This window comes from Galeopterus variegatus, unplaced genomic scaffold, assembly GCF_000696425.1.
Source record: "Galeopterus variegatus unplaced genomic scaffold, G_variegatus-3.0.2 Scaffold4342, whole genome shotgun sequence".
In the NCBI taxonomy this organism is placed as follows: domain Eukaryota; kingdom Metazoa; phylum Chordata; class Mammalia; order Dermoptera; family Cynocephalidae; genus Galeopterus; species Galeopterus variegatus.
In genome coordinates, this window is record NW_007730453.1 from 102839 (window position 1) to 125074 (window position 22236).

At 39.7% G+C, this 22236-nt stretch overlaps 1 protein-coding gene across 1 annotated transcript in view; it reads right to left on the minus strand.

Moving 5' to 3' along the window:
- VCPIP1 (valosin containing protein (p97)/p47 complex interacting protein 1) overlaps positions 1–21879 on the minus strand; it is a 33150-nt gene extending 11271 nt beyond the window's left edge. The window contains exons 1-2 of the mRNA XM_008587344.1: positions 18939–21879; positions 6530–6616 (exon numbers count right to left, since the gene is read on the minus strand). Coding sequence (XP_008585566.1) covers positions 6530–6616; positions 18939–21651 — 2800 coding nt within the window. The 5' untranslated portion in view covers positions 21652–21879. The remainder of the gene's footprint in view (positions 1–6529; positions 6617–18938) is intronic.
- Between the last annotated feature and the right edge of the window lie 357 nt (positions 21880–22236).

Consider the following 22236-nt stretch of genomic DNA (forward strand, 5'->3'; position numbering starts at 1 on the left):
CGCAACCCTCGGTGTTGCTCCCGCGCCTCGCTCAGCCAGTGAGCGGGAACCGGTCTGCATGTGGGATCCGAACCCAGGGAGGGAGCGCCGCAGCACTTCCCAAGCGGCGCACTATAGCAGTGTGCCACCGGGCCGGCCCTACCATATTTTATTTAACCAATCATCAGTTGATGGACATTTGGGTTGTTTCCATTTTTGGCTTTTATGAATAATGCTACTATAAATATTTGTGTACAAGTTCTGTGTGAACATATGTTTTCATTTCTATTGGGTATATACCTAAGAGTGGAATTGCTGGGTTATATAGTAACTCTATGTTTAATCTTTTGAGGAACTGCCAGACTGTTTTACCAAGTGGCTGTGCCTTTTTACATTCCCACCAGGAGTGTACAAGGGTTTCAACTTCTCTAAATCCTAACCAATAGTTTTTATTATCTGACTTTTTTATTATAATCATGTTAGTGGATATGAAGTACTATCCCATTGTGGCTTTGATTTGCATTTCTCTGATGACTAATGATGAGCATCTTTTCATGTGCTTATTGGCCATTTATATATTTTCTTTGGAGAAATGTCTATTCAGATCCTTTGCCTGTTTTTTAATTGGGTTGTCTTTTTTGCTGTTGAGTTATAAGAGTTCATTATATTCTTGATACAAGTCTATTATCAGATACAGTTTGCAAAATTTTTCTCCCATTCAATAGGCTGTCTTTTTACTTTCTTGATGGTGTCCTTTGCAGCACAAAAGTTTACTTTTTATCTACTTTTTCTTTGTTGCTTCTACTTTAGTGTCCTTTATCTAAGAAGGTTTTGCCCAACCCAAGGTCAAGAAATTTTATGCCTGCGTTTTCTTCCAAGAGTTTTCTAGTTTTAGCTCTTACACTTTGGTCTTTGATTCACTTTGAGTTAATTCTGCATATGGTGTGAGGCCAAGTTCAAACTTCATTCTTTTCAATATGGACATCCAGTTGTCCCAGCAACATTTGTTGAAAAGACTCTTCTTTCCCCATTGAATTGTCTTGGCACCACAGCTAACTTTTTAAAAATAATTTCAATCCAGCATGAAACTATTTAGAAAATACTCAAGATAGCCATCCTCACACCATTTCCTCACACCCCAATACCCTCCCTCACACAAAAAACAACTGAGGGAAGTTCTTTTCAATTGCATGGAAGATAGTGTATACTTACCCAAATTACTAGGATCCCCATAATCAATCCCAATTAAATACTAACTTTTAAAAACCATTAACTAGTATCAGTATATTCAGAAAGTGGAATAAGTAAAAGATGAAAAGTTAAAAAAGGGATGCCACAAGGAAGGGATTCTCTGAGAGAAATTCATAGCTTTAAACACTTATATTAGAAAACAAAAATTTATCATCAATCATCTAAGCTTCTACTTAAAGAAACTAGAAGGAAAAGAGAAAATTAAGCCCAAAGCAAGCATAAGGAATGAAAAAAATAAAGATAAAAGCAGAAATCACTAAAACTGAAATCAGAAAAGCAACAGAGAAAACCACGTGAATCCAAAAGTTGTTTCTTTGAAAAGATCAATAAAATTGATAAACTACTAGCCAGCCTGGTCAGCCAAGAAAAGAGAGGCACAAATTGCCAATATCAGAAATGAAAGAGCTACAGACATTAAAAGGACAATAAGAGAATATTATAAACAAATTTATGCCAATAAATCTGATTACTTAAGATGAAATGAACAGATTTCTTGAAAGACAAAATTAATACAAAATTAATAAGGCTTACTCAAGAAAAAAGAGATAATGCTAAGATTACTCTAAAGAAATTAGTTTGTAGTTAAAAACTGCCCAACAAAGAAAACTCCAAGCACAGAGAGCTTCACTGGTGAACTCAACCAAACAGTTAAGAATGATATAATAATCAAAGCTATGATAAAATCTACCAGAAAACAGAGGAGAACACTTTCCAACTCTATTCTATGAAGACAATATTATGCTAATTAAAGTCATTGCAAGAAAACTACAGACCACTATCTCTCATGAATGTCGTCATAAAAACTCTCAACAAAATATTAGCAAATTGAATCCAGCATGCAGTTGGTTCAACATTCAAAAATCAATGTCATTCACCCTATCAACAAACTAAAAGACAAAAACCTTATGATCTCAATAGATGTAGGAAAAGAGCACCTGACAAAATTCAACATCCATTCACAACATAAACTCAGCAAACCTAGGAATAAAACCCTTACACAAGGTCCTCAACCTTATAAAGCATATCTCTGAAAAACCTGTAGGTTGAATGTTTCCCCCCAAGACAAAGAACAAAGCAATAATGTCTGATCTTACCACTCCTATTCAACATTGAACTGAAGGTCCTAGCTACTATAATAAAGCAAGAAAAAGTGATAAAGGCATATAGATGAACAGAGAATTAAAGCTGTCTTTTATTTGCAAAAGACACGATGACCTACACAGACAATCCCAAAGAATCTGCTAAAAAGCAACTAGAACTAATAATATGTGACTTTAGCAGGGCCCCAGGGTACAAGGTCAATGTATAAAAACCAACTTTACTTCTACACACTACCAATGAACAATATGAAATTAGAATTTTTAAAAAGCAACTTTCACAATAGCATCTAAAAAATCCATAATATATTTAGGTATAAATCTAACAAAGTATATGCAAGATCTGTATGCTGAAAATTACAAAATTTTGATGAGAGAAATTAAAGACTCGAATATGAGGGTACTTCAAAAAGTTCACGAAAAGATTCATATTATCTTTAAATTCAATTTTTCTGCAAACTTTCTAAAGCAACCCTCATAAATGGAGAAATATAATATTTTCATGAGTTGGAAGACTCAATGTTGAGAAGATACCAAATGTCTCCAATTTGATCTATACATTCAATGCAATCACAACTGCATTGTGATTGAACTGAAAGCCCAGCATACTTTTTTGTAGAATTGACAAGCTGATTCTAAAATGTATATAGATAAACAAAGGACCCAGAATACCCAAAGCAATTTTGAAAAATAAATAAATAAATAAATATGAAGGACTCACACTAACTGATTTGAAGAATTACTATAAAGATACAATAGTCAAGTGTGGTGCTAGCAAAATGAGAGACATAGAAATTGACAAAACAGAAAAGAGATACTAGAGGGGCCGGCCTGGTGGCGCACTGCTATAGTGCGCCGCTTGGGAGCGTGGTGGCACTCTCGCCGAGGGTTTGGATCCCACATACAGACCGGTTCCCGCTCACTGGCTGAGCGAGGCGCGGGAGCAACACCAAGGGTTGCGATCCCGTTGCCGGTCCCGGTCCGGTACGGGGGCAACACTGAGGGTTGCGATCCGTTGCCGGACATGGAAAAAGACAAAAAGGAAAAAAAGAAAAGAGATACTAGAAATGGCCCCACACATGTTCAATTTATTTTTTAAAAACAACTTTATTGAGGCATATTTTGCATATCATATAATTTACCCTTTCAAGTAGTTCATAGTCAATTGATTTTTGACAAACTAATTCAACATATAAAGTATAGCCTTTTCAACACATGGTATTGGAACAATTGAACATCCATATATAAAAAATTGAACCTTGACTCATACCTTGAAACATATGAAAAATTCACTCAAAATGGATCACAAACCTAAATATAAAACCTAAAATTATAAAACTCCTAGAAGAAAACAAAATAAAAATTTTATGACCTTGGATTAGGCAATGATTTCTTAGATAGGACACAAAAAGCATGAACTATAAAAGAAAAACTTGTTAAACTGGACTTCATCAAAATTAAAAGATAGTAGATCTTCATAAAGATCTTCAAAAGATACTGTTAATACGAGAGTGAAAAGACAAGTTACAGACTGGGAGAAAACACATGCAAAACAACTATCAGATAAATGATGTGTGCTCAGAATATATAAAGAACTCTCAAAATTCAATAATTAAAAAAATTAAATCAATTTTAAAATGGGCAAAAAGAAAAAGATAGCAAAGAAGCACATGAAAAGTTATTAGGGAAATGCAAATTAAAATCACTATGAGATGTACTATAAACCTATTAGAATGATTTTAAAAACAAAAACTGACACTACCAAAGGCTAAAAAGGATATAGAACAGCTAGAATTCTCAAACAGTGCTATAGGAATACAATATGATCCAGCTACTTTGGTTTAGAAGTTTCTTATGAGGATAAACATATACTTACCATATGACACAACAATCTCATTCCTAGGTATTTACCAAAGAGAAGTGAAACACAAAGACCTGTACCTAAATGTTTATAGTGGCTTTATTCATAGTAACCAGAAAACTGAAAACAGCCCAAATGTTCCTTAACTATGAACTATGGATTTTTAAAAGTGTGATACATCCATACAATGGAATACTACTCAGCAATAAAAAAGAATAAACTCATACATGCAACAAGACAAATGAATCTCAAAAGTACATTCAAACAGAAATAAGCAAATTTTTTCTGTAAAGGGGAACATGGCAACTATTTTTTGTTTTGTGGATTATACAGTCTCTATTACAACTATTAACAACTCTGCCACTGTAGTGTGAAAGCAGCCATAGACAATGAATGTGTAACATGAATGTAGCTGTGTTCCAATAAAAATCTATATACAACAGGCAGCAGAACTGATATGGCTCACAGGCCCTAGTTTGCTAACTGCCATGCTAAGTCAAAGAAGCCAGACACAAAAGATTACACTATATGATTCCATTTATATTATAATATGAAAAAGGCAATTATTTAAAGACAGAAATCAAATCAGTGGTTGCCAGGGCCTAGGGACAAAGGGAAAGAGGTTGACTACAAAGGGTTATGAGGCAAATTTTTGGAGTAATGGAAAGAAAATTCTATATTTTCTCTGTGATGGTGGTGGTTACATGACTATATATATTTGCCAAAATTCACAATCTGTATACAAAATTCATATACCTCTTGCTGTGGGTTAAATGTGTCCCTCAAAAGCTCATGTGTTGGAGACTTGATCCCCATTATAACAGTGTTAAGAGAGTGGGAAATCCAATTATGATATTTGAAAGGCTATCCAATTATGACCTTTGAGAGGTGATTGGATTGTGAGGATTCTGTCCTCATGAACAGATTAGTCCGTTAATGGTTTAGTGGATTATCATGGATGCAGGGCAGGGGCTTTATAAGTAGAGCACATGAAAGAGGTCTTGCCATCCTTGCCATGTGATTGGCTGCATCACCATGGGACCATCCAGAAGAAGGCCCACACCAGATGCTGGACTTTCCAGCCTCCAAAACTGTAAGAAATAAATTTTGTTTCTTTATAGATTACCCAGTTTCAGGTAGTCTATCATAAGCAATAGAAACAGACTAATACACCTGTATACTTAAAAAGGGTGAATTTTACTATATGTAAATTATGCCTCAATAATACCTAATAATATTTTAATATTTTTAAAAGGGGAGGAGAGGCATTCTTTGGTCCCTGATTCAAATAAACCAAGAGAAGAACACATTTTTTGAGACAATCAAAACCAAGGAAATTTAAACACTAACTAGATATTTGGTGATATTAAAAAATCATTGTTCATATTTTTTAGGTACGACAATGGAATTGTGGTTATTTTTCAAGAAGAAAAAAAGAGAGCCCTTAGCTTCAGAGATATATACTGAAGTACTTACAGATGAAATCATATTATGTGTGAGATTTACTTTAAAATAGTCCAGTTGAGAAGAGGGTAGAGATGTACTGATAATTGTTGGAGCTCGTTGGTGGGTAAATGGGAGTACATTATATTACTTTCGCTACTTTTGTATATGTTTGAACATTTCTACAACAGCCAAGTTGGAGGGGTTTGTTTAAGAAGGAAAAAAAATGTGTGAGGAAGAGATGAAACCACAAAATAGAGATTATGCACTTAATGTCTATGTAGGCTAGGTAGGTAAAATAGTGACATAAACCAGAGTGATAAGTCTGGGACCAAAAGCACTCAAGACATCTTTTAAAAAACATGTGAGCTCCAAACATATGTGCTGGCAACCTCTCTCTTAAGGCCTTAAAACTCTGAGGATACAGTTATACATTTGCACACAAGTGTTTATATCTTTACAAACAATGCACACACAATGTAAAAGAAGTTAAATGTAAAATGAGCTGTTCCCTAAAATCTAGAAAGCAATGAGGTATATACTAATCGTAGTCAAAACACACAACAAAAATACCATATTATGTGGTTCTGGGATAGTCACTAGCATTGTGACCAAACCTGCTTTCACAATCTGTCTTTAGTTGTTAAGAATCATATGCATAACTTAAATGAGAAAATAGGAGCAAAAAAGTGATAGGAGATTTTTAGTAATATAATAGCAGAAAACATATCTGACCATCAGGATAACAATCTATTTTAACTAGGCAGACTGCTAAAGAAGATTATATACCTAAAATTAACTTTGGAAATATTTTTAATACAATATTATCTGAACTTTCTATTTTATAACAGCTTGAGTGGAGATATTATCCAAGAATAAAATCAGAAATTAACCATACCCATGGTTTTCTTCATAATATTGTAGAATACGCCACCCTGCTGAAACATATGAGGAAGTCCTTTTGCATAAGACCATACATCTTCTCCTGTTAAGACAAAAACAGATGCAGTATTAGCAACAAACAAAAGAGTTCCACCCAGGGTTGCTTTAATATGGATTAGCCTAGAACAGAGATTGGAAGACAGAGCTCCTAAATGAGTGAAGCAGCCTGATATAATAACATACAGATAGGATATGGAATGACGGACTGTGACACACTCAAAAATGCATAGCCTATCAAAAGGTGACACAGCCAGGGCCGGCCCAGTGCCGCACTGCTATAATGCGCTGCTTGGGAAGCGCGGCGGCGCTCCCACCAAGGGTTCGGATCCCACATACAGACCGGTTCCCGCTCACTGGCTGAGCGAGGCGCGGGAGCAACACCGAGGGTTGCGATCCTGTTGCTGGTCCCGGTCCGGTACGGGGGCGACACTGAGGGTTGTGATCCGTTGCCGGACACGGAAAAAGACACAGCCACTGTCAAGTGCTGTCTGTCATGGAAGAAAGTAGGCCCAGTGTGTCAAGACCATGTGGCTTTTCAAGAGAAGCCAGACATTCAAGTTTTTAATATAAATTCTCCCAATTTTTCAAAGTAGGAACTAATTCAAAAATATCTTTAAAATTGCATGAGTTAATATTGGGCATATTATACAAATATAAATTTATCTGAAGACTCAGTGCAGCTCAAAGGAAACTAGTTTGCAAACTCTGGACTAGAACAGAAAAGGTTATAGAAAGATAAAATTTTTTAGAATTAGAATATAAAACTGTACATTTTATATTGTTATTAAGTAAAAATAAATGGATGGGACTAGAAAGAAAAATAAATAGACTGAAAATAAGTAATTAATTCTGTATTTTGTTGTTCTAAATTGACTTTTTTAAAATAGAAATTTAGATGAAAAATAACATGTTGAAGAAATTCAGAATAACTTTTAAAAGACCACAAAACAAACCACCGTTTCACAAAAACATTTTTTCAAAAACATCCTTTGACAGTGCCTATTTCAAAAAGAAGTTTCAAATAAAAAGTTAAGAATGATAATCACTGTTAAAGAAGTCAATTAAAGAATGGAAAAACATAAAAGTTGACTTTGGTTTACAGAATATGGTTTTCTGTTTGCTTTTTTGTACTTTCATTATTTTCTAATCTGCTAATGTATATGTACTAATTTTGTAATTAGGAATTTTTTCAGTTAATTTTAACAAAGAAAGGTTAACTTTTGTCTTTCTTACTAGAAGATTATACTGTTGGACCTGAGCTTTGAATGGCGGAGATTGATGAAGCTAATTAATCATTACGTACCTGTAGTCTCTCAGAGTTCTAATCCCTTCCCACATTCATAAACAGGAATATGAATTTGTGTGGCAGTTGACTAACAGTATACCAGTTTAAAGTATATAAATTTTAAAAGCCTTGGCACTTAAAGTTTCAGTTAACCAGAACATTTACTTTCACATAAACACTTTATTTACTAATGATTCATATATACTAGAATGGCTAGTATATAAGTAAGGGTAGACACACAATTTTAACCTAAAAATTTGAATATTAATAAGAGCACTCAAATACAGAAATATTAATAACTCCTGGCAGGAACTCTGCTGAACTTATCGTTAAACTTCATTTGGATAAATTATTTCTATAGCGATAACCTTTCCTTTAGTTATTGTGAATGTTATCCTAAATGTACTTAGTACTTTCTAAAAATATTCTAAGATATCATTTACTTAGAAGACATATCAAAAAATTACATAGTAGCACTTAATTCTTTGGTAAGAATCTAAACAGATGCCAAAATGGTGAACTCCTCAGAATTGACCACCCAAGTACTAAATAAGACAAATCATACTTCTTAGTACTTTACATACCTGACTATTCCTTATTTAAGCAAGCAGATCACTACTCTGCTGCAGTGTTTCTCAACCTTGTTTTCGTTATCTCCCCCAAGGAGCCTTTTAGACATTATTTTCCTATTCCACCCCCCCCCCCATGACATTTGAATACCACAGATATACTGTTTATCTTTTTCCACCCTTCCGAAGCAGTATGGTCCTATTGCTCTATTGTGTTAAGGGAAGGATAAATACCATCTAAGCCTCTGAACAGGCACTTCACATAGTTTATTTTACTCACCACAACTAAGGAAACAAGCAAGGAGCTTGCAGACAAGAACACAAGCTCAGGGAGCTTGAATAACTCCCCCAACATCACACAGCTAGTAAGTGGCAGAGCCAAGATCTGAATTCTGTGTATCATTCTAAAGCTTATGCCATTTCCTCTGATACTAAACCTCTTCTAGAGGTCAAGTTATGTAACAACAAATTTGATGGAACTATCCTTCATCTTTTCTTACAGAAACTCAACGGCATCAAGACTGGCTGGAGGAAAAAAAATAGATGAATTATTTCCTTTGGTATGCAAATGTATCCACTGAAATCATGTTTGTTGGTAACAGAAACAAGGAAAAGGATTAGAGATCAGGAACCAGGGGTTGTGACACTTTGCATAAGTCCCCCACCAGTCGCATATGACTCACTCTCCTCACTGCATTTCTCTCCATCTCTCCTACTATTGCCCTGGTTCAGGCCTCATCTCCTGCCTGGATTAACTGTCACTGCCTCATAACTGGTTTCCCCTCAAATCTTGTCTTCTTCAAATCCTTCCTCCATACAGCCATCGGAGTTAAACCTTTAATGGTTTCCCAAAACCATATGGCCCTGTCCAAGTTCCTTTTTCATGGCACACAAGCCACTCTAAGAGTTGGTCCTTGCCTGCCCCTCTCCTCTCACATCATACCTTGCCTTAATTTTTCCAAAGCAGCACCACCAAACTGCTCCAGTTCCCTAATGGCCAATAACAGTATTAGTCATATTCTTTAAAACTCAGTTTAAGTGTTACTTCCTCTAGGATTCTTCAGAGTAGTGGTTAGGTAGGTACCCTTCCTTGACGCCTCTATGTATATGAATACCACAGCCCTTATCACACTGCAGGTGAATTTAGTTTCCTTTTCTGCTTCCCCTTCTAGACTAGAAGATTTTCAGATTCATGGAAAGGTCAGTGACCTATCTGACTTTCTATTCCCAGGGCCTGGCACACTGCTGAACAGAGAGTAGCACTCTTAGTACTGGTAGAATGAATGTACAGAATGAATATTACAAATGAGGTCTTTCCCTTTAAACAATGCCTGAAGGCAGTTCAGAAGAAAATTACAGCAGCATGGCAACTGTTCTTCAATGTTACATCTATAAAAATGGTACCATCTGCTTTCTCTTCAAGAACCTAATAAAACAAAATCATAGCGAAAACAAAGGGAAAGAATTCTTTTTCTGCCATATCATTAGAAAGTAAATTCTTAGAGAATAAGAATAGTTTGGTAAAGCCTCTAGCAAACATTTTGTTAACATATTTTTCTATTGGCTTCCAATTAATTTTGCTTTATAATTCAACTGTTTCTTCACAGTACAACAGTAAAATACTTCCATTCTTAAATAATTTGAAGAAATAGTTCCAAATCTAAAGTAGGAACATGGGTACTGTTTCTACTACAGAGAATCTCAAAGGTGTTCATTTGCTGAAAGAACTGCTGCCATCTCTCCACCCTTCCCATAGATCTCTCTCATCTAAAATGTATCCATAGTTAGTCAAAACGGCTTCTAAGGCATACCTGTTTCTCACCTTATACTCAGTTCCTGAAATATATTCATCCATGCAGCTTTTAGTGTCACCATCAATATTAAAGGACACCCTTATTATACACATATGTGCACACAAACTCAGTCAGGTATGAAACTATATAGACAAGGGTACCCATACACATAAAATCATACGCACACAGAGTCTGAAAGGATACATCCTAAGCTATTAATAATGATTTTCTCTGGGAAGTGCAAATGTTAAGGAAATCTACCATATTTTACTTTATACATACTTGAATTCTTTGAATTCTTAAAAATAATATCCTAATAATATTAAGAAAAATAAAAGGTATCAAAGTAGCTGAGCACAGAAATCAACGTTTATCTTAATCTTCAAAGTATGATTATATAAAATCCCCATTTACAATTACACGCTTAAGATAAATATAAATACATGCATTATTTTTTATTCAACTTTATGACTGTTCCCTCATTACAAATATGTTATGCATAAGTCACTAGAAGGGTGATTAGAAGGCAGATAAAGACTAATATATATAAGTACTATTTCTTTTTTGGGGGGAGGTGGCAGCTGGCTGGTACAACCCGAACCCTTGACCTTGGTGTTATCAACAACAAGCTGTAACCAATTAAACTAAACAGCCAGCCCACATGTAAGTACTATTAGATTTGAATTGTCTTTCACCCAACATTTGAAGGGAAAAAAATCAAGATGCAATAATAATATTCAGATCCAATGTAATCTAAAAAATAACGATCAATCTGAGTACCAAGTGTGATTCTAGAAAATCCTAAGGCATTTACAACATCAAGAGGTATTAAGATATTACAAAATATTGTGCACTTTTAAAATATATTTTTTGGGCCGGCCCATGGCTCTGATCAATCTGAGTACCAAGTGTGATTCTAGAAAATCCTAAGGCATTTACAACATCAAGAGGGATTAAGATATTACAAAATATTGTGCACTTTTAAAATATATTTTTTGGGCCGGCCCATGGCTCACTTGAGAGAGTGTGGTGCTGATAAAACCAAGGCCATGGGTTCGGATCCCTATATAAGGATGGCCGGTTGGCTCACTTGGGAGAACGTGGTGCTGACAACACCAAGTCAAGGTTTAAGATCCGCTTACCAGGACCAGACCACCCTCCCACAACCAGGCACACTGAGCCAGCGCCTTGGGGCCCACCCAGGGACTCACGGTATGGAGTCGGGGACTGGACCACCCTCGCACAACCAGGCACACTGAGCCTGCACCTTGGGGCCCACCCAGGGACCCAGAGTATGGAGTCGGGGACCAGACCACCCGCCCACAACTAGGCACAACATGCCACCACTTAGGAGCCCACCCGGGGAGCTGGGGCAAGGAGAAGGGGAATGGTCCTCTCTCCCACAACCAGGCACACTGCGCCAGTGCTTCAGGGCCCGCCCAGGGACCTGAGGCATGGAGAAGGGGACTGGACCTCTCTCCCACAACCAGGCACACTGCACCAGTGCCTCAGAGCCTGCCTGGAGTCCTGAGGCATGGAAAAGGGGACTGGACCTCTCTCCCAAAACCAGGCACACCACGCCAGCACCTTGGGCCCTGCCCAGGGACCCAGGGCATGGAGAAGGAGACCAGACCACCCTCGCACAACCAGACAAACTGAGCCAGCTCCTTGGGACCCACCCAGGGACCCGGGGTATGGAGTCGGGGACCGGACCACCCTCCCACAACCAAGCACAACATGCCAGCACCTCGGAGCCCACCCAGGGAGCTGGGGCATAGAGAAGGGGACTGGACCTCTCTCCCACAACCACGCACACTGAGCCAGCACCTTGGGGCTCACCCAGGGACCCGGGGTATGGAATTGGGGACTGGACCTCTCTCCCACAACCAGGCACACTGCACCAGTGCCTCAGGGCCTGCCCGGAGACCTGAGGCATGGAAAAGGGGACTGGACCTCTCTCCCAACCCAGACCCTGGGAAATATAGGAGGAGGTAGGGAGGTAATGTTTATCAGACCACCCTCCCACAACCAGGCACACTGAGCCTGTGCTTTGGGGCCCACCCAGGGACCCAGGGACTCCAGTCGAGGACCGGACCACCCTCCCACAGCCAGGCACAACATGCCAGCACCTCGGAGCCTACCCGGGGACCTGGGGCATGGATAAGGGGACTGGACCTCTCTCCCACAACTAGGCACAACATGCCAGCACCTTGGGGCCTGCCAGGGGACCCAAGGCAAGGAGAAGGGGACCAAACACACCCCACAACCAGGCATACCGCCAGTGCCAAGGAGCATGCCAAAAACAGCACTCCCACATGGGTTGCCCACCACAGTCACCACAATAACCATGGCTGCTGCAAAAGCAGCTAGATGGCACAGTTACCACGCAGATGGTCCGCCAACCACTGGAGTGCATTCACATAAGAAGAGTCACCAGCAGAGACAAAGAAAAGAAGAGGATGTCTCTTTCCACAAAACCCATTTCAGAGTGACAGAAGAAGCATCTGCTCTATGATAATATTGGGGGACCTGATCACATCTCTCAGCATTGGACAGATCATCTAGGTAACAAGTTAACAGAGTAACCATTATTCTTTCAGAAGGAGAGAAGAAATCTAGGCAATTAGAGGGTGGAGGGGAAGGGAATGGGGGAAGGGGAGCGGTTGGACAAGGGGCTTAAAGAATAATTATGATTTGTAATAATATATATGCTAGTAATACTGATTTAATCAACATATCTCAATGTTCAACCCCAAAGGTATGTATAATTGATTTTGATTCAATAAATAAAATAAATTATTTTTTAAAAAAAGATCCCCTTACGTCATCTTTTTAAATAAATTTAAAAAATACATTTTAAAGTCACACAGTTCTTTCAGGAAGAGATAAGGTATATATATCAAAAGCAAACAGGCTTCCCGACTTCAGTCAAGATGGCAGAATAGATGGTCCCCAGAGCCACTCTTTCCCACAAATCAACTAATTTACAACTATTAAAAAGCAATGACAGCCAAGCTGGGGCGGCTAGAGCTTGGGGGAAGAGGAGGAGAGACCTACGGAGTGCATGAAGGCCAGAGAAGCCATGATGAGAGAAAGAAGAAACTTCTCCAACCATTTAGAACCTCTCCGACCACTTCGAGCCACAGCCACTTCCAGGCTGGAGCTGCTAAGCACACAAAGCAGGAGCTGGCAAAAGCTGCAGCTGTGCCCTTCAGATGAAGTTGCATGGAGGCGGCAGGGGAGAAGAGGGCCTTAGTGGTTCCCAAGCAAGCAAGACCACTAATAGGGTTCCCATGGACCCACATAGGACCAAGGAGCCACAACAACTGAAAAAAAGGAGCCACTCAGAGGCCGGTGAGTCTTTGCAAGGGACCAGCGTACAGCCCTTCCCATGAGAAGTGTTTGCAGCACGGGCGGTAGGGGAGATGGGCCCACCAGGAAAACACTGGGACACAGCCAAGGACAGCTGATCTGCCCCCCAATCAGTAAAGGACCACTCAGAGGAGACTGGTCAGGAATACAGAATTGCATGGGGTGCAGTCTGATCAAAAGACTCAGGCCCAGTCCAGTGTTTCTACACAACCCAGGTGCATTGGATTTCACTAAACCCAGAAGTCCTGTAAAGTCAACCATTAAAACCTGAGCTGCACAAAAAGCCTTCCCCAAGGAATCAAGAGCAAAACAGCCATTTAACTCAACCACAGAAGTCAAGTATTGGTCCCCACCAGAAGTTCCCCCACTTAAGAAGTAAGCAAAGGACAACAAATTAGTTCCAGCACAGAGTTTAAGTGGCGAGAACAGCAAATAATCCAACGCAGAACTGAAAGAAAAAAGAGAGTACCCACAACCAGACACAAAGTTTGATATTAATTAGTAAAGGTCTCATTTCACCAGAGAACACCTATAACACCTAGAAGGACTGGAAGTCCCCTGGGCTATCAACCCAGTAATGGGGAACAACCAGGCACACTGCCAGCACCATGGGGCCCTCCCGGGATCTGGAGGCATGGATCGGGAACCAGACCCTCCTCCCACAACCAGGCACACCACCATCATCACCACCAACTAGGTAAGGAGCATGCCAAAAACATCACCTCCATGTGGGTGGCCCACCATAGCCACCACAATAACCAGGGCTGCTGCAAAAGCAGCTAGATGCCACAACCACCATGCAGATTGTCTGCCAGCCACTGGAATGCACTGATACAAGGAGACTCACCAGCAGAGACCAAAGAAAAGAAGAGAATAACTCTCTCCACAAAGCTCATTCCAGAGTTACAGAAGAAGCATCTGCTCTATGATAATATTGGGGGACCTGAACATACCTCTCAGCACTGGACAGATCATCTAGGCAACAAATCAACAGTAACCATTACTCTTTCCGAAGGAGAGAAGAAATCTAGGGTAATTAGAGGGGGGAGGGAGAGGGAGGAGGGAGGGGGGATGGGGAGAAATTGGACAAGGGGCATAAAGAATAAGTACAATTTGTAACAATATATATGCTAGTAATATGGATTTGATCAACATGTCAATGTTGAACCCCAAAAATATGTATAATCAATTACTCAATAAAAATTTTAAAAATAAATTTTTAACCAAAAAAGGCAAAAGAAAAAAAAGCAAACAGGCTCCCCAACTCCTGAGTGGTTGATAACCTTTGTAGTAAAGTGAGGTAAATATCACAAGTAGCCTAATTCCATTTAAGTAACTCCAAACTGACAAATTCCATTTTTCACCTAAATCTGTCTTTACCTCTTGAGAAAAAAAAAACTAGAAACTTAACAAAATATAATTCTAAAAATTGTTTTTTAATTAGCCTTGTATTTATGATGGATAATGTACCACCCATTACATCTATCACATAAGAAAATCCACAAATAACTGGTCTAGGAGAAATTGGGTTTTTTTTTGTCCTCTTTGAGACCGGCCGCACCACGCTCAGCCAGTGAGCGCTGTGAGCGCACCAGTCATCCCTATATAGGATCCGAACCCGCGGCGGGAGCGCTGCTGCGCTCCCAGCGCTGCACTCTCCCCAGTGCGCCACGGGTTCAGACTAGGAGAAATTTTAATAACATATTTTGCAAAGCCAGAGTAAGAGTCATTCAAGTCAGATATAAATAATGAAGATGACGGTCTGCAAAATATTAAGTTCAATAACCTACAGTAGTCTGGAAAAAACAAATTAAAATTTGAACTATTACAGGTAGAACACTGTTATTCCATTTTATACTACCATCAAAAGATTCAAAGTGACTAGTTCCATGAATGGTTTGTATTGAGCAAAGGATTGATGTACTTATTTATTGTTTTGTTGATATAAATAGACAAATTCTATTTAATGAATATTTTATTTAAAAACAAAAGAAAGGAAAAATAGATGTCCTTGACAGTCAGCCTATTCAATGAAGATATACAATCCGTGTGTGTGTGTGTGTGTGTGTCTCTGTGTGTGTGCGCGTGTGTGTGTGTGTGTGTGTGTGTGTGTATTTGATTCTTAACCAAATGAGAAGTTTTCGTCTCTGTGTGTGTGTGTGTCTCTGTGTGTGTGCGCGCGTGTGTGTGTGTGTGTGTGTGTGTGTGTATTTGATTCTTAACCAAATGAGAAGTTTTCTAAAATGCTATACTGGTCATATTTTGGGATTTTATAATTTTTATGTATGTAGAAAAGAAAGCTGGAGATCTGCTGGTGAAAGCTATAAAAAGTATGGGATTCCATCAGTTGAGATCCTGCAGGTAAATTTATGGAGGCAAGGACTGTGTCTCATTCATCTTTGTACCCCCAGCACAGTCTTGAGCTCATAGCATACATTCATTTTGCTGAAATAATCTGCATTCATTCATTCAACAAGCATTCACTTGGCACTTAACTATGTGCCAGGCCCTGTACTAGGTAATAAGGTATTCATTAGTGAATAACATAGGTTACGGTCTCCAACTTTGTGCACTTTACAATATAGTTGGGGAGACAGATGCTGTGAGGGAAATGAACAGGGTATAATTATAGAGGGGACCTACTTATAATGGTCAGGAAAGGACTCTCAAACCCTTAGAAAGTGGTATTTAAGCCTAAATCTAAATGAGAAGGAGCCCGCTATTTGAACAGCATAAAGCTTGATGAGCTATTTTCTAAACTAACATACAGCAGCTTGGCTCACATTTGGTAATACATAAAGTAATTTCTGCACTTTGAAATTTGCAGTTTTCTAAACAAGCCCTGTCATTGTCCAGCCCTTTCCAATCTAAACATCAAGTCCTTCAGAACTCTTTATATAAGGTTGTATGTATATAACTATGCCCAAATTGAAATTTTTATAAACATGTCACTTTCACATATCATATTCTTAATATCTTCTATATAATTCAAATATAGCTATAAGACAATTAGAGGGAGAAAATTAATATTTATAGAGAAACTAATACAGGCCATGGCACTGTCTTAGTACTTTTAACAGAAAGTCTCTCAAGTGCTACTTCTATAAAATTAGCAAAACACTCTTAAATTTTGTGTTGGCAGTGGAAGTAGATTTAAAGAAATATGTGGGTTTGTAGGAGCAGCACATAAATGTTGGAGGTGAAGAGGGAAGAGATCAGAGCAGAAAGACATTATCTTGGTGGACTCATTGCAGTCCACAGTCTAGTTCTCAGATATTCAGGTCCAGGAACTTCAAACCAAACTCACAAAGTAACTAATTATAAACCAGAATTATATTTTACTAATTTTTACTATGAAATATATTATTATGCTGATCTGACTTTTAAGACTACTGATCATAATCCCACCCATTCCAGTTTATTAACCTACATTGGAGAACATAGCCTTCCAAGTGAACATAATCCTTATCTGCACTCTCACCTGTACATCAAAACTTATTATCAGGAAGCTAAATAAGTAGTAAGAATAGATGCTTGATGACTATGAAATCAGTAAAGTGACAGAGATCTTTCAGCTAGGCCATGGTCAGGATTGAGCAAATATTCCTGCCATTGAACAGAGATTCCCTTTCTAGTTACCAGAATTTTCATGAGCCCCAGATAATGTATCTTTTTCCTTTGTACAGCAGTGTATAAACATTGCCAAATTCTGCTTTTCAGACTCTTTTTCAATGTTCAGTGCTGACCATCCATTCCATTTCTGCAGATACAGTCTTTCTTTAGATATGTTAATGTCATCTATTTAACTCACTCAAAAAACATTTCAAAGTCCCTACTACCTGCCGGGCATGATACAAAGTGCTGAGCATATAAAGTGAGAGAAGACATGAGCCACATCCTCAAGAGTTCTATTGAGGAAGACCTTCTCTTTCCTGTTTTAACCTGGGAGATTGCAAGTGTTTTAAAGTGCTTTCTGCACATATCTAATTCTATCTATTCTGTGAGGACGTTACTTAATTTTCAGCATTCTAGGAATATTTTACCATTGTCCTTATGTACCAACTACAAGAGGTATTTTGTATAGAGGAGGCAACTGAAATAAGTACTGGGAGTTAAGGAGCTTGCCCGAAATCTCTAAGTTAATAAGTAATGGAGCCAAGATTCAAATTCTAGGTCTTTCTGACTTCAAAGATCACACAATCTTTCCTCTATTCCACGCAGTCTCTAAGAAATAAAAAACCCCAAGAGATAGAAATATGTAAAGTGCCTAGGACAGCTCCTTACATATTCCCCAATCCAATTACTACATCTGCCAAACTAAAATCAGCAATATAAAGTTATAAATTTATGCAGAGTTTTTAGATCTATTAACTACGAGGCCCCCATCTTCATTTTGGTAGATCAAGGCCCAATTCACTGCTATTTATTACTCTTAGAAAAAAAGAAAACCTAGATCACTTTTCTAGTTGAAAGCTCTAATCTCAGCAAAAATAAAGCCCTTCCAATATTGAATATATTTAATTTTTACTTCATACTGTAAGACTTAATAAAGCATGTTAATGATTTTAAAACAAAGATGAAGCAAATAAAGATAATGTAAAAAGTGCACCATTGGACAGTATCACAAATTATCTAAAGCTTTAAATCACACATTTGGTCGACAATATATTCTCCTTTAATTTATGCTGAATTATTAAAAAGAAATACTTCTTAACCCCATTACCATCTATTTCTGTTTCTTATGTTTCTCACGAGCTATTAATAGTTCATTTACAATCGATAGCAAAGATTCACTGAGCAGTGAAATTACTTAAACACAAATCATAGTATACAAATAAGAAAAATGTAATAAACTCGGGAAGGAAGAACAGGAAATGGAAGAGAGAGGGTATTAGGTGGAAGTGCAGTGGGAATACAAACGCCAGAAACTGCAATTCATCAAACAGGAAGTCATGAAATCACATGACATGCAGGAAAAAATTTAAAAATAAATGAAAAAGGGGCAAGGTGGGCAGGCTCAATACAGCCTAGAAGAAAATGAAAAGGCTTGAAATAGATACAAGTATGTTTTTTTAAAAAAAAATAATTGCGAGAATAAGATATTTAAATAATCTGGTGACAGCTGAGGACTACTTTCACTTTCTAGTTATGTTTTCCTAGTATTTACCCAATAATTACATTAACATCTATCCATTAACTGTCAAAACACTACAGAAAATAATTTTCTCCCGGTATAATTAAATATTTACAATGGCCAACGATTTTACCCCCAAAACGACAGAAAAACTCAGTGTACTGTACTGACAAATAAGTTAACATACACCATTTGAGTTAAATTGATCTTACCCATTAATGTTGCTAAAAGACACAAGGAGTACATTTCTTTGTCAGCTTGCTCCTGAAGTTCCTTAGATGACAGTTTACCAGTAACAGCAATCTCTTCTTGTTTCACAGTGTGGGCTGAGTGTGCTGCAGCAGACTGACCACCTTCTGCTTTACTTTTTAGAATATCTATTGTAATTCTGTCACCATGCTGTAAAGGAACTGGCTCTTTTTCCATTCCTGCCTGTGGTGGCATTAACTCTTTAGGAGGAAAGCCATATCGAATGCACTGTAAATATGGAGGAATGTTGAATTCTCTGGCTATGCTTTCCTGAAGTTCAAAAAAGGTTGTTGAAGACTTAAGTGTAACCATGGACTGTCGTCCATCATTAGTTGTTATTCGGATCTTCTTCTCCTTGGAAGTTGTAGGTGAATAGGGAGACTTGGTAGGGGTAGCAGGTGCAGAGGATGGACCATCACGAATGGTACTGGGAGAAACAGTTCTGGGCTGCCCTTTTTGTTCTTGTTTTAACTTCTCTGTTTTCCGTTTCTGCATTACAGAAGCCTGTTCTGTAATATTCTGTTGAATAGTTCTTTCAGTTTTACTCATGTTTAACTCCTCTTTGTGCAAAGTTTTTGTTTTCTGTCCAGTAAGAATAATTTTAGTTGGGAGCTGAGACTCTGATTCTTGTCCTTGTACATCTCCAACTCTTTGGGCATGAGCACCATCTATATTTACAGGAGTATAATCATCAGGATTCTTTTTGGCAGTCTGATTCAATATAGTGTGGACAACTTTCTGAACTAGGATTTCACTCCCAAATTCTCCTGGAAAGTGCTTGGTAACAAGTTTCATTGCAACATCATAAACATTACTATTCAAAGATGAATCACTTTCATACTGGAACCAATATACTGTTTCTCTGACCACTCTTCCACCCCATTCCAAAGTAATAGGGAAAGCTTCTGGTAGATTGTCATACTCCTTACCATCCCAAAAGTGTTTGAATCCACAACCACACTTGCCACCAGTAGACCTAGAATTAGTTCTGTCTCCATCCAAATACACAATAGATCCATCTCCTCTGACCCTTCGCACAGATGTGCCATGGCACCAATTACAGGCCGTTAGGTTACTCAATCCATAGTCTGGTACCAGAACATCTTTCAGTGAATCATATGAGCAAACCAAATTGTTCAAGGGAAAGCTATAATTTTTGTCAGGCCTCAGCTGTCCATGAGTACTTTTTGCCAGGTTATACAGTTTCCCTCCTGGAGCCAACCACTCTGGAGGAACATGAAGTTCAGAAAGGGCACCACAGAGCAAACATTTGTGAAGGCGATTATCCATTACTGCTTTTTTAGCAGCCGCTGTAACTTCTTCAGGCTGAACTCCTATCACCCCAGTCCTTCTGTAGAAATACTGGTGGACATCAGCAACCAAACTAGGATGGATACCGTGTTTGTCCATAAAGACTTCTTCCATAGCAGCAACAAGCCTAAGTAAGTATTTATCTTGCAAACTTCTGTCTCCTCCAATAACACAACCACCATCCTCTTCAAGTTTGATGTACTTTTTAATAAGGTCCTGAGGCACACCCCATGCTTTAGGAAGCAAATTCATAGGTAGTTTGGGCAAAGCAGCTCCTTTTATGCCTACCAAGGGGATATAATGGTTTCTCCCAGAGCTACTCCAGGCAATACAGATTGGTTTGTTCAAATGACCATCTCTCCCAGTGCACTTTTCTGCAGGAATGAGCCCAGGCAGAAAGGTGGCTGAATAATCACCAGAGCTTCTCATGCCACTGAGGGAATCTAAGAGAATAATAGGACGATGTAACACGTTGGCAAGACCAAATATGTGGATGTTCCTCAGGCCCAATGGAACACCCTCAGGTGGTACAAACAGAGGGTCACACTCATTGATAATGTCCTCCCACTCCGCGGCATCAATGAAGTCATGGAACAGGGCTTGATATCGGGCCAGGTGCTGCTGAAAGTGCTGTTTAAGATTCTCTCTCAAGGCATGCCAGAAAAGCTCCCGGCCTACTAGAGCCCGAGATACAGCATGCACCAAGCAGTGTCCATCCCCATCCACATGCACTGGAATGAGGCATTCCTGACTTTTATTGGCCCGCTTGATATCCTCAAGAGTGTCATGCAAATATAAAAGGCTTCCGGAGCGGTCCTTGCCATAGCCCACTGTGTTAACATGCTCTGGTTCTATGAGGAAGGCGCGGTCACCGAGTAAAGCGCAATCGAACAGTTCTCCCTGGTTCATCTCCCGGAGAAGCTTGGCCCGGCCTGTCTGTTTGTCCATTCCATAGCGAGCTAATATGGGCGACAACAATTTGCAGTGGTAGTTGGAAAGGCCCATTACCTTTACCAGTTCCGTGTTCTTCTTGGGTGCCCCCGTCACCCCGAGCAGCGCGTTCCGCAGCAGGTTGTGCAGCACTACGTCCGGGTCTGTCACCTCCTCCACCCCCAGCAGCTGCTGCTGCTCGTGCCGCTGTCCGCACTCGGTACACTCAATGCTGACAGAACCGGAGGCCGGGAAGAACAGACGCGCCTGGCACTTCGGATCCGGGCAGCTACCGGAAAGGATTCTCCGGTCTCTCCGCTTCGAGAGCCCCCCCGGAGCAACAGCCGCCGCCGCCGACAGGGACGGCGGAGTCTGCGGAGCCTCAGGGGGAGGAGGTGGCGGCGGCAGCGGAGGTGGCGGCGGCGGCTGAGACATAGCTCTCGGCTCTCGTTGCTCGCTCCGCGTCCCAAGCGACCCTCAAAGGCTCATAGCCCAGACCCCCACCGGCCCGACTCGGTCTAGTCCAGGCCCAGAACGAATCACTTTCCTTTCCCTACCAGCTCCTCCTCCTAAGCGAAGGCGGAAGCGCCGGACGTTGTTTCTCTCTTTACTTCTCCAGTGCCGTAGCCGTTGCCCCGAACGTAACGGCCACCACCCAACCCCGCACTCACACTCACTCACTCTCGCTCTCTCTCCCTCAGACACACAGTCTTACACGCCCTCACTGAGAGTGCGCAGGCGCAATTTCCGCTATGCCTTCTGGGAATTAGAGTCTCCTATCCTCTCTCCTGGCCATCGAGTTCTAGGATCTTGGGTCCAGAAAGAACTACAAATACCGACAGACCATGCGGTTCATAGCCCGAGGAGAGGAGGAAGAGGAAGGCAATAGGAAGGGGGGACAGAAGGAAAGATGGTGACTCGCGTCGCCTGCCGGAAGTTGTAGTTTTAACTGGATCTCATTTGTCGTCTTTCCCACTGTGAGACCCAAGCGAAAGAGTCTGAGAGACCACATTTCCTAGG